We start from the raw sequence: 13,335 nt of genomic DNA on the forward strand, positions 1-13,335 counted from the left end.
TGTATATAACATGTGAACCAAGTTGGACTGCACCAAGACAAGGCATCTAGTCTCATGGCAGAGTATGCAAAAGGAAACTGGGACTTTGGCAATTCCCTTCTCTTACATCCCTATCAAGAGTCCAGATGCCAGCCCAATGAACTATTGTGCTTTTGGAACTCTCAAGCGGAGCCTGTCCAATCGTCGAGTCCATACCGTCACCGGTCTGTGGAAAGCCTGTAAACAGGAGTGGGATACAATATATATTGTCCAGCTGCGATGCATGCTCCTGCAATGGAAATTTCGATACCGGGCAACAGTCAATAGAGGTGGCCTGCAGATAGAATGCAACCGGTGGTAGAAACATAGCATTTCCTAGATAAGTTGCACATTCAAATTTGACTCAATATAAGTGAAGTATATCGAAATATTTTAGAACGTTTTTAAATTACAAATGCATGACTAAAGGAAGATTCACTTACGTACCACAAGTTTCCTTATTTTCCTCTCCGCCTCCTAGTCGTCCCCACACTGTTAAGTCCTGTTTCCATTGCGAAACGGTGATGCAATAACCAAGAAATGTAGGGGCGTGCATTCCATCTAAAAAGGGGTGGTCCACTGAGTTTTACAAAAATCGCACACAAACCGTTCTGTACAAGCAGTTCTGTTCTATGTTTATTTACAATTGTGTTAATTGCACTGAACCCACGTTTACAGTCAGCTGTGCTGCATGGTATTGATTTAACTGCACTTGTTAAAGGATGCAGGGTGTTCGAAACCTTTTCTCCTTTACCTTAGTATTCCAGATACCGTTTAGTATTGCTGTTACATAGGAAGACCAGATTGGATCATATTCTTATTACAGTTTCTTCATCGTACTTCCACGGAGAGATCCATGATGGACTCCTTCGGGGCGGGATGACAAAAGATTGTTTTCTCAATTACTAACCTCATTAACTAGAATTACTAACCTAACTTGCCCTTTAAACCTCTCTGGTGTATGGCAAAATGGTGCTTTATGGCGTTGTGTGTTATCAATGGCGTTTGTTTGGAGAATGAAGATGTCAATTTCTTGTATTTTATCGCTGTACAGAGTAATTTGAAACAGAAAATAATACATCATTCACAATGAAATTACACATATCTTTAGATATCGAGAAATTATTTATCTGAAAAAGTATTTTAATGTGTACAATTAAAGGTATTGCAGTGCCACATTTACTGGTTTCTGAACTGCAGTTACATTACTTAACTGTCTCAAAAACTAAAGTTCATACTAGTTTTGTCATATATGAGAGAAGATTTATAATTCTCGTGGTTTTGTAAAACCTGCATGTTTAAACAAATGACAGTATTACCACTTCCAGATTCACCGGGGAATGAAACATCTAGTGAAGATCAACCTGTGGATCTTAGCAAGGAACGTAATATGCCAGGCACTAGTGTTTCCCGTCATGACCCAAGTAAAGAAAACGAGATTCACAAAACGTTGGGACCAAATACTAAAGAAAATGTAGATGTACAAACGGATTCGACTCTATTTTCAGCTGATATAGCTGCAATTTCAGATCAATTCAGTAAATCCTTGAATGTTTCACTTGACAGTAAGTTCGAAACAATTAGTGGTATTTTAAATAGTAAAAATTTAAAGCAGTTAGCGAAAAAATGAAATTAAATTTTTAAATTTTACGTCCCACGGATATGCCGGCTAAGCTAAAGAAGACGGTGATGATGAGAAATGAATGAAATGGAGCAATGAACAAAGTGGCAGGAACCGGGAGAACCACGAGAAAACCCACACAAACTGTTTGTCCACCACGCTTGCTTGGCGCAAGCTGGGATTGCACCAAGGACCACATACACCAGAGATGGCCTCTCTACCACTAAGCCAACTGCTGCCCCAGTTGCGAAAAGGTTGACAATGTTAACCAAATGTGTAACAGTAAATTTCAGGCTACGGGTGAAAAAGTAGATAATGTGAATCGCACTCTTAATACGGAATTCGAAAATTCGAAAGTAGGAATGTTACAAATAGTAAATGAAAGGGTTTCAAATGTAAGCAAAGACGTAGACGAAGTCAGGACGGAAGTTCGCGATTTGCAAAATACTATCGAAACTTATCAGTCAAATAAGTGTTAGGATAGACGGGGTTGAAAAGGATCTGCAGTTGTCGGAAGATAAGCAAAACCAACTAACTATGTAATACTCTGGCTCGAAAGAGATCACATCTCAAGTCTAGCAGTAATGAAGCATAGCATCTGTTTGACGCCAAAATTCAGTCATTTACTCAGGACCAAAGTCAAGGAGGAAGTAGCACGCATATGCAGAAAAGGGCACATGAGATTGGTCCTAGTAATTTGGTTCAATTTGACGGATCAGATTCCAACATCACAGTGGAGGTACCAGTTTCTTCTGTGGGGGAGACTAGTGCCCCTACCCATTGTGGTGGTGTCTGTCAGCCGACTAACATTCACGGTATAATTTCTCCCACAACCTCAGGAAAGGGATAATAGAAACATATTTTGTATAGTATTTCTGGGTTGTCAGTCGAAACTTACGGCGTCAAATTCTCTCTTCACTATGCCTCATGTATCAACTTCAACGTCTAATCATTGTAGGTTCAATCATTCTTCGTTGCTAACTAGTCGGGTAATAACTACTTCGAATGCTGAAATTCAGAAGGGAATATGCTGGCTTGGATACCAAGTGGAACAATTTCAGGTCAAAATTTTCCAACCTAAAAATTTCGGACAAAATTTTTCGAGCGTTAAGAGCCCCGTTGATGACTGTAATTCTCCCCTGAATGCCAATGGCCACGAAGAACATACAAGTAGCCGTGCCTGAAATTTAAGGTTATCAAAATTCAATTATTTGTCCACTTTTGCCGGTGAGTATGGCTTAGCCAATTCTTTCCTCGAAAGCTTGGAACAGACGTTAAAGTTAATTTCGGCCTCGGAACACGAAAAATTAATGTTGATACCTTGTTGCTTAACGCCAGAAGCTCGAACATGATATAAAACCGTTACATCAACAGCTATTCAGATATTGTACAATTGTTCAAGGAACATTTCTTCTTCGTTCGGATGGAAAGACTTCAGAAGAAATTTATCCAGGGGATGAGATATGATCGTGCAAAATACAGCCGATTGATGGAATTTGCATGGAAAGCAACAGCCGAGTATTACACCATCGCTCAGAACCCGGATGAGGCAGAATTGATTGAAATAGTATTGGATTGCTTACCAGCAAGTGACGCGAAATTGTTTCGGGTTGTAGAGTCTAAGAGTATACAACATTTAATCCTTTCGGCCCTAACGGTAGCATATGTGTACACACATTTGAAGATTAATATAGTTACTCTGGAGAATTCAAAATGGCTGAGTTTTCATGTCAGTATTCTTTGACCTTGTCTAAATCACTTTCCGCTATTTCTCTGGTGTCATCCATTTTGAATCCTCCAGAGTAAATAAATTAAAATAATGTACACATATGTTACCGTCAAGGACGAAAGGGTTAATCGTCAAGATCGCGAAGATCGAAGGACATCGGATCAAGCTGACAGGAAATTTAAACGCTTTAATGTCCGTCAAGGTAAAGAAGAAATTATGGAATAGGTGGAAATACCGAAAGAAGGAGAGAATATCGGAACTCAAAGTTATGACAATCTAAAATTATTTCGTTGTTCCGAAGATTAGAAGCAAGAGTTATTAAACCTGGAAAATGATTCAAACTAGGAACAAATATTTTATTGTGTTAGGTTAAGTTTTATTTATTTATTTATCTTGAAAACTTGAGGAAGGACTGTGAAGAATATGGAATGAAAATAAATGTTAGACAGACAAAAGCCATGGTAATTGGAACGAAGGGGTCGGTGTCAAATATAGAAGATGGGAGAAAATAGAACAGGTGACTAGTTTTCGATACCTGGGTAGTATTATTAGTGATTATATGAAGTGTCAACGTGAAATAAAAGCAAAGACAGGAATGGCGAAAGAAACCTTTAGGAGAAAAAAAAAACTATTTTGTGGAACCATGAATCAGGAGTGGAGAAAAAGACTTACCTTTTAAAGTCTTCGTATGGAGCATTGTGCTGTATGGGTAACAGACATAGACATTATGCAAAAAGGGTGAAGAACGACTGAAAGCTTTCGAAATGTGGGTATGGAAAAGAATTGAAATAATTAGCTAGGTCGAGCGGAAAACGAATGAGAGTATGTTAGACATGGTGGCGGAGAAAAGAACAGTGAGAAACTGGTTGGGACATTGGGTAAGAAGGAACTGTATCATGAGAGACGTACTAGAGGGTATGATGGCAGGAAAGAGAGGGAGGGGGAGAAGGACGCTACAAGTAATGAACGATATCAAAACAGAAAAATAATGAAATCTTTAAGTTTTACGTCCCACGGATACACCGGTTAAGCTAAAGGAGACGGTGATAATGAGAAATGAATGAAATGGTGGAATGAAGAGTGGGAGGAAACGGAAGAACCCCGAGAAAACCTACCAGCACGGTGTTTGTCCACCACAAAGTCTACACGGCGCGAGCTGGGATCGAACCAGGAACCCCAAGTACCGGAAGTGAACACACTACCACTGAGCCACTGCGTCCCTCAAAACAGAAAAATCGCACGTGAAGACGAAGAGGTTAGCGGAAGACCGTGGAGCATGGAAGCTTCTCAGTTGCAGTAAGTGATCTGCCAATAATGGCAGAATACCTATGATGATGGTGACTTTTATATATACTTGGTAGCATGTCTGGGTGGTCTATTTCTACTAAAGAATACGCATATTGCTCCATAATAGAATGTAAGGAAAATAGTTTTCCCTTCTAAGGAAACCCAAGGGACGTAAGAATCTGGGTTCCACTTTGTGAACTTAGTCTCTGGAACACTGGCGCAAATTCCGGGACGATGAGGGAGACATGTCCCCTCCAATCTTGGAACTCGGGGGGTGTCCCTCCAATAATCCGATTTGAAATGTGTTTTTTTGGGAGAAATGAGATGATTTGTGTCCGATTGCCACAAAGAGAAGTGAAATAAAATTGATCCCCCCCCCCCCAGAAAATAAGCCTCAAATCTGCCCGCTTCCAAATGCTGAAGACAACTCTGCTTCCCTGATCCTTACGGGAACGGTCTTACCCGTCTCCCCCAATGTTGAAGACAGATTTGCGCCCCTGGTCTGGAAGGCAGTCTAGGTTTTTGTGAACACAAGTACATGTATGAACAGTACACGACAATAGTCCATAATACAAGACACACACAATTTGTTCTTAACAATGGTAACAGTCATGAGAAACAGGTTTCAGACTTGCCATCCTTAGCCTGTGTTCGTTTTGTATGTGCTTGGTTTCGATATAAGCACATACACATACAGTTCCGATCTCATATTATTTTAGGTTGTCTCATATGGCCTCGAAAACAGCAAAGCATATAAAACACATCATTCTGTATACATAATTTGCTTTTCTGGCAGCAGCATTGTAGTATATGATATGCAGAAGCATTAAGTTATATTTATTTTATCGGTATTACTGCTCAAGCTGCATTAAGAAGCTAGAATTTTTATTCTCTGAACGTTGTTAGTTTATACATTTATAGTTAGTTTGTTTGAAGCATATGAGTTTCAGTTGTTTCTAATCTGAACGAGCAAGAAATGTTTCCAAAATTATAAAATATGTTAAGAAACTCTGAAAAGCACGTTTAATAGATCCCATGAAAAGTTATCAATAGCCATGGCCATAACTGACCCTCGCCACCTGGGAAACAATACGCATGAGCCGATGCTCATCACTGCCATGTGACATATACCTGTAGGTACACAGCACACGAACTGACTTACTAACATATATGTCGGGATATTTTTAAATGGACCTTTATATCTGAAAACATCTTATCTTCCAATGCACCTAAACTATCTTGGAAAAATGTATAGGCTAAAAATATATAGACTATCCACAAGCGTTATTAGTAATTCCATAATTCACTGTTGTAAACTTAATAAAAAATTATGTTTTCAAATGGCACTACGTCAAATTACTAAATATTCAGAACGCCTACATATTGGCGTACATCTCTCACATGAAGTTGTATTGCAAACTTTAAAACACAAGAAGGCGGATCATATACTCCGTAATCACGTTTGCAAAACAAGGAGATGGATAAAACCAGTTCCCAAGAGGATTCTCTTAAATTGACTTACACAAATACTGTATATGTATATGGGCTGACTAGACAACAATACTAAATATGAAATTTTATGCGTAATTATTCTAAACTAATACTTTACATCTTTCACACTGAAATATTCCAAGCATACATATTGCAACATCAGTTTTGGAATATTTCAATTTGAAATGATTATCTACAAATTTACTGATATGATGATCTTTTTAAGATTAATAGACACTTTGATTTCATCTAAAGATATTATTTTACGTTCAGACATTAAAAAGCACTCGAGTTAAATTTTCTCAAATCGTTGCAATCAAATAAAACAATAAATATCATAACAGAAAATGCCTTACTACTGAGAGACGTAGTACATTTTTAAAAAAAAAAAAAAAAAAAACATGATTTTTCATTTTTATATATTTTATTTTATATCCTAATAAATTCTTACACCAATATTACATTATTCTTCTACACAACGAAAACACATTTGAGTAAAAAATAAACCATACAATTGAAGCCAACATTAAAAATGATCTTATAAAAATCAGAATGATTCTTTAGAATTTTCAAAGAGGAAATTGTTTTTAATACTTCTTCCACAAGATATTTATTCCATGATTACGACGACATAACTGTTTCTTTTCTTCCTTTTTTTCTTAACCACATAGTACACAAGGCTGAAAAAGCATGCCTCTCTATCTTTAAAGAACTTTCTGTTTCTTTAACAGAAATTACAAATACGATAAATATTTCCTTAATTGTAAATTACATAACAAAGGCAACATCAAAAAGGAAATAGACCAACATTATTTGTATAAACGTATAATTCTTCAAAATCTGTACATATAAAGCATGTGCATATGGTCTGTCATGGATCCTGAAAAGCACATTACCTGTGCTAAATATTAACGGTAACTGATAAAACCATTTATTAAGTTATTCCTCAGATGAAATTGATGAAAGTCCAGTGCTTTTAGATCATTTAGTTTCAAAATACTTCATAACGTATTTCTTAATTTTTATCCTCCTGACAATTCTACCAACATATGAATATACATGTAAGTCCGCATTTCAACACATAAGACTATAACTGACATAAAAGCGCATGTTACACTGTGTACCTCGAAACATACACTCAGCTGTAAAATTCATACGCTTACAGTTTAGCAGCTTTTGATCCTTATTTATAATTATGAAATGAAGTGAGATTACAAAGCTATATAACGTATCATTAAACAAAGCACACAAATATATAATTTTAGAAATATGGCAACAGTGTATTGTGACTTAACAAAAAAGGTGCTTCACAACTATTCCAAAAAGTACGAAAAATATCTTAAGAAAATAATAGCCTACGTTTAACTTCTAATTTCTACACAACTGCATGTTACCTTGTTGGACATAGACTAGACAAGTTTCACTCCAATTCTTAGCTCATTTTGCACAGTATGATTCAAGTATTTTCGTGTGTAATAATCTTCCTGATTGGTAACTTCGTACACACAGCCAATAAGTTTACAGTTATATACAACGTATTGCTACGTTACTTCGGAAAGAAAAAAGAATCTCTTACGATTTTAATAGACAACAAACAGAAAGGTTATGTAAAAACCTTCATTTAAGGAGAACAAACCAGCACTGTGTCATGTGCTCGGGGTTTTATTTACTATAAAAATTATGTACCATTTTATTTTCAGTGTTATTGTAAAGGTTTACATACAGTATTGGGATTCATATAAGACTGATATGTCTCGGTGAAGTATTAATGAAAATTAGTGTTAAACTGAAAGAAAGAAAAAAGACGTTTGATTGTAATATAAAACAGTTACCTACACTTTAAACAGCGCAAAAGAAATCTCAAAATAAGTTGTTATCCTCATGGACACAAATTCTCGAACATTACACCCACCCACCCACACACACACACACACATTCACACACATAACATTCTAAACAAGCCATTTTAAATAAAATTATAATCTATTTCTTTTTACAATATATGACAAAGCTTTCAGTGAAACCACACACCTACTCACAGAAATATTCAGTCTTAAAGTACTAATATAAAAAAAAAATTGCAACAGGAATGTGAACTACTAAATTACCATACATCACATATGCCAATTCTCATTTAAAGATTCCGAAATACATAAATTCATATAAACCACGGGCATCATTGTATCTCTATAGAATGCAGAGCCTGTGACGCCTGGAGTGAAAAATGTGTCGCCTGCAAAAGTGTAATACTCATTCATTGCCCATTCGACCGCTTTTTTATAGGACATCTTAGTTTCTTCCTACTGTCACTTACCCTTACTTAGTGCAATACCTAGTCCTAAAAGGCCACCAATAGCTAATATGGCTCCTCCAGCCAAAGCCATACCTATAAGGCCTTCTGTAAAAGAAAAAAAGATAGTCATAAGTAACAAAATATAAGTTCCTTTCTTTACAATAAATAAAAACATTAGGTTCTACCTTTGCATTAATATTAATTATTATGATTACTACAGAAGAGAGAGGTATGAAAGTATGGTTACACTGAGAAGTTAGCGGTAATGGAATACCTGATTGTAGGACCTCACATATATTATAAATAGCTATCTGTGGTCTTTAAATAATGTAAGCAATTTCTGCCTGGGGACGTCTAACGTCGATATGGTAAGAAGAGAGACAGGTGTCACTCTAGATATTACGGAGTAGAATCACGATCAATAATGGTAAGGGTTTACGTCCCATATTCGTTAAAAGAAAACTGACTGCTTTAGCTAAATATCATGGACCTTTCTTTCGTGACAGAAGGAAGTATTATTCCAACAGAACATTGCCCACTCAAATACAACAGATAAAATGCAACGTGCTGTAAATGATTTATCGGTTTCCATAACCAGTAAGCTTAGTAAACTCGCTTTGATGCGTGTATCTGAAACTGGATGGGAAGCGGTCTCATATAAGAACTGGAAAATCACTCTCGCCCAGTTACGTTTCCAGATAGACAAAAAATGGTGATATATTTCTCAAGAGGACATGTAACATCTATACATCACTAATACCAGTTTAGTAGCTGGTGCTGCAGATAATTTTAGCCACTGAGAATTTGCAAATTATTAATGTAGTCCTTCATTCTAATGTGTATAATCATTTTGTCATTCCAATACATTTTTCTTCGCACTGGAAACGCTCTTTATATACTCTTGAGTGGTTACTAACGAACACTAAAAGCTCTTTAAGTTGATTGTTTTTTTCCCCAAATTTCTTGGGAATCAAAAAGTGGTTTGAAATTATACAACAAATTAACTTAGCAATGCCGAATGGCAGGATTTCCTATCAGTCGTTTCACCTGCCACCCCTTGAAAACAAATGGACCGTTCTGCCTGTCCTTATCCATGTTTATTCTTGGATGTATTTTCTTTCGATTTGTGTAGTTTTGAGTAGACATTAATGGTATAATAAAGCGGCTGCAGAGAAAACACAACGTTGTGCATCAAAAGGCGATAAAATGGCTTCGAGTACATCAAAGAAAACGTAAGTAGCAATACATTTCTTATTCTTATTATGATGTAATGCATGAGTAATGTTTAAAAGAGATTAAAGAACGTGTGCAAGTTGAAAGAGTGTGAGTATAAATAAAGGTTTTATTTAAATACAATAATTAAAATACTATGGCAGGAAATCCTGCCAGTCGGCATTTATGAGAACGAATTTTTAAGCTTTCTCCAAATTTCGTGCTTTTTTTCTGAATTCATGCTCTTCTTCGTATGGTTATCTCTTGTTTCCCCAAAAAATAAAAAATAATCAATTGTCTGCATTGCAGTAGCTGTGCAGGGACGGCGTTAAGGGTGGGCGGGGGTGGGCAACCGCCCACCCATCCGCCCACCCCCACAGAACACGGGTGTCATTAAGGGGGGACAGGAGGGGGCAATTGCCCCCACAAGAGTTTGAGGAATACATATACTTTATCGATTGTCTACTAATATATTAGTACAAACTGTGAAAGTCTTATGTTGTTGGTGTTCTTGCCCCCTCAGCGAAGTCTGAAATGACACCCCTGCAACAGAAGTAGAATAATGAAGGTGACCAGTGCCAGATTTAGGTTTGATGGGGCCCTAAGCTATTTAAGTTAATGGGGCCCTTTTATTTCTAGCTTTCTTTTTCAGCGACAAAATTTCGCCTTTTCTGTTTGAATATATGCTCTATGGTAATTTATGGATCTAATACATATCTAAATACATTTTCGTAAATATTTCGTTAACTTAACTTACTGTTTTGAATACATTACAGAAAAACTGTAAAATTTGTAAAATTAGCGTTAGTTTAATTTGGTACCAATAAAGTCCCTTGCCGGTCTACTCTGTTTTCTTTTTGCACCAACTATGATCAACGCTCCACGCAATGCTTCTACAATATGTGGAGACCGCATCATTTCTCATTTCAAGTTGTTTCTATTCAGTTGGGTAAAAGTTTGAAACGTTTCCAGGGATCCGTGTAAGTAAATACAGTCTAAATATTATCCAGGGTTGGTAATTACTGCCTAAAGCTCAACTAATCGTGTGAGCTTTTTCCAGGTCAGGTTACTCGAGTAACTCAAAATGGAATGCAACCCTCGAAGATTACGCAAGGTGTAACACGACACAAATTCGCTGGAAGCAGAGGCGAACCTAGAAGTTTAAAACTAGAGAAGGTCAACTAAAACCCAGATTATGATAGATATATCGTGAGTTTACTATAAACTTTCAAAAATATGTAACTAATGGCTTCAATTACTTTTGTCACAAAAAAACTGGGGTCTTAGACCTCTCTAGCCCCTGGCTAGATACGTCTCTGGCTGAAAATCATAAAAAATATCGTTAAAAAGACCTAACTGTTGCACTAAAATTATTATAAGACCTATAAATGTAGGTAGCATGTTTTTACTGCGACGTGAAAAGATGTTGGTATCTTGTCTTGCTATGTAGTAACTAGTGCCGATAACCTAACGCATTCAGCCTGCTGCATACTAACTTACACAAGGTAAATTCGGGTAGTTCTGAACGTAACAATACATAAAATACTGTTAATATATACAAACGAACGACTCATATGCCTAGAACGAATGGATGAAATCACTACTATTCGTGCTCCTATTCTTTCCTTTAGTCAGGGGCGGATCCATTCTGAATGTTTGGGGGGGGGGGGCAGTCGTTCGAAGTCAATAAGTTTTATTTTACGTTATAATACAAAGGTGGAAATTCTTAGGATAGGTTTTATTTTTAAAATAAAAACATATTCAATTCTGGGAGGCGATCGCCCCCTGGATCCGTCCCTGCCTTTAGTGATCCATTATTGCACTCTATAGATCACTATATGAGCTCCTCCGTGGCTAAGCGGTTAGCGTACGCACCTTTGGCGTGGGAAGTCCGGGTTCGATTCCCAGTGGGAGCTCATGTGGTTCGGATTCCACGTTAATCAGTAGGTCCCGTCTCATGTAGCCTCGCTGCTGAAAGGGACGTTAAACTCAAAATCAACACAACTCTATAGGATCACTATGAAAATCAGTGCCAAGTTCTGAAAGTTATGAAAATACTTCTGCACACTACTTTTCATACTTACGTACAGCGAAATAAAATAGCTATAATTTCGCGATGTAAAGATTATTGCCGCTTAGGGCTGTAATTCCTTTATATTTTACTATTATTTCACGAGCTTGTCGTTTCATGCCTTCTTCTTATGCATCCACTGTTACCAGACTTAATTTCTTATCGAATTCCAAATAGTACGTGAAAGGTAGCACTAGAGTTCTATCCGCATACAAGATACTGTATCACTTATGCTGTGAAGTCTTATTAAAGTAGCTAAGTGTAATGGCTGGAAAACAGGGCCCCGACTACAAATGGGGCTCTGAAATAAAATCCCCATTACAAGCGGAGCTGGTAAACGAGGGTTCCATTATAAGCGGGGCTGGGCAATAGAAATCCCATTGCAGGCGGGTTGGAAAACAGGCTCATGGAAAACTTGCTTCATGAGAGCTTAATACATAACAGTACAGAACACCGTTGTTGTATGTGCGTTTTATCTTATTTGCTCTTTCTTATTATTTGGAAATGACATCACAGCCACTTTTTCTTTTAAATTTTTGGGCTATAGCTTGTTTAGTTTATATGCAAATCCGGCACTGAAGGTGACATCCTGTACTTCAAAAGCAATAGGTATTACTTTCGATTGTAATGTAATAGGTTCTAAGATTCTGTTTAACTCTGCAATGCACAATGATTTTAAGACAGATACTTATAGTAATATAATGATGCCAAAAGTCGTGATTAATGAATTGAAGTTTAACACACACGCACAATCGTGCTATTGAAACGCCAGTGTTTGTATGTGCTGCACTGAAAACAAAAGTACTCTAAGTGCTTTTTAAAAAGTCGACTAAATAATGGACAGGACTGGCCAGTATCGTCTATTGTCTCATTTCAAAAATTGAGGGAGGAGAGTAGTGCTTTGTGTCAAGGGGGGCCCGAGGGGGCACGATTCTGGGGGCCCAAGGAGGCCCGGGCTCCCCCAAAGCTTATGTGCGCCCCGCATTTTATTTATGAATATACAATATTTGGCATAATTTGAATTAAATTTGTCTTAAAATTCTCATACATGCCTTCTGCATCTTAATTACCCCAACCCCCCCCCCCAAATTTACAGAGAAATTGGCGCCCTTGCTTTGTGTCGGCGCGATAGCTTCTTATAAGAGGGTTGCAACTTGCAATTGTTTATAGCAATGTACCACATGTCTTACCCGTGTGGCATTAAACAGATTTGTAAAAACCCTTATTATAGAATTGTTGAGTTGATCTCTGTTGCGTTCAGAAGTCTTGGCGGTCGGTGCTTGTTCAACTAATATGTCGAAAAAACTTATCAGCGATTTCTTCTCAGGCTCAGTGTCACTCTCGTGTTCAAAGAAGCGCGATTTTCAATCCGTTGACGTTAGTGATAATCCTTCTTCTTCAATGGGGAAAAAGACAAAAAAATACAAATACATGTGACAACCAGGATTCGCAATTTGAAGTGTTTGATTTCGAAGAAAGTGAAAATGAACTAGATGTTGGAGAGAGCGAAGACGACAGCGTTGCTTCTGAAGTTACTCATTTAAATATATTTTTTGTCTCTTGCTTTCTTGTAAAAATACTTCAAAGATAAAAATGTTTGCAGCAGCCTATTT

The 13,335-nt window shown here is 37.2% G+C and overlaps 1 protein-coding gene across 1 annotated transcript in view; it reads right to left on the reverse strand.

Annotated features, from left to right (window-relative positions):
- Positions 1-6,551: 6,551 nt before the first annotated feature.
- The window catches only part of Fis1 (Mitochondrial fission 1 protein), a 58,626-nt gene continuing 51,842 nt past the window's right edge, over positions 6,552-13,335 (reverse strand). Inside the window, exon 4 of the mRNA XM_081769016.1 lies at positions 6,552-8,544. Coding sequence (XP_081625142.1) covers positions 8,453-8,544 — 92 coding nt within the window. The 3' untranslated portion in view covers positions 6,552-8,452. The remainder of the gene's footprint in view (positions 8,545-13,335) is intronic.

This window comes from Thermobia domestica, chromosome 8 (genome assembly GCF_964235325.1).
Source record: "Thermobia domestica chromosome 8, izTheDome1.hap1.1, whole genome shotgun sequence".
In the NCBI taxonomy this organism is placed as follows: domain Eukaryota; kingdom Metazoa; phylum Arthropoda; class Insecta; order Zygentoma; family Lepismatidae; genus Thermobia; species Thermobia domestica.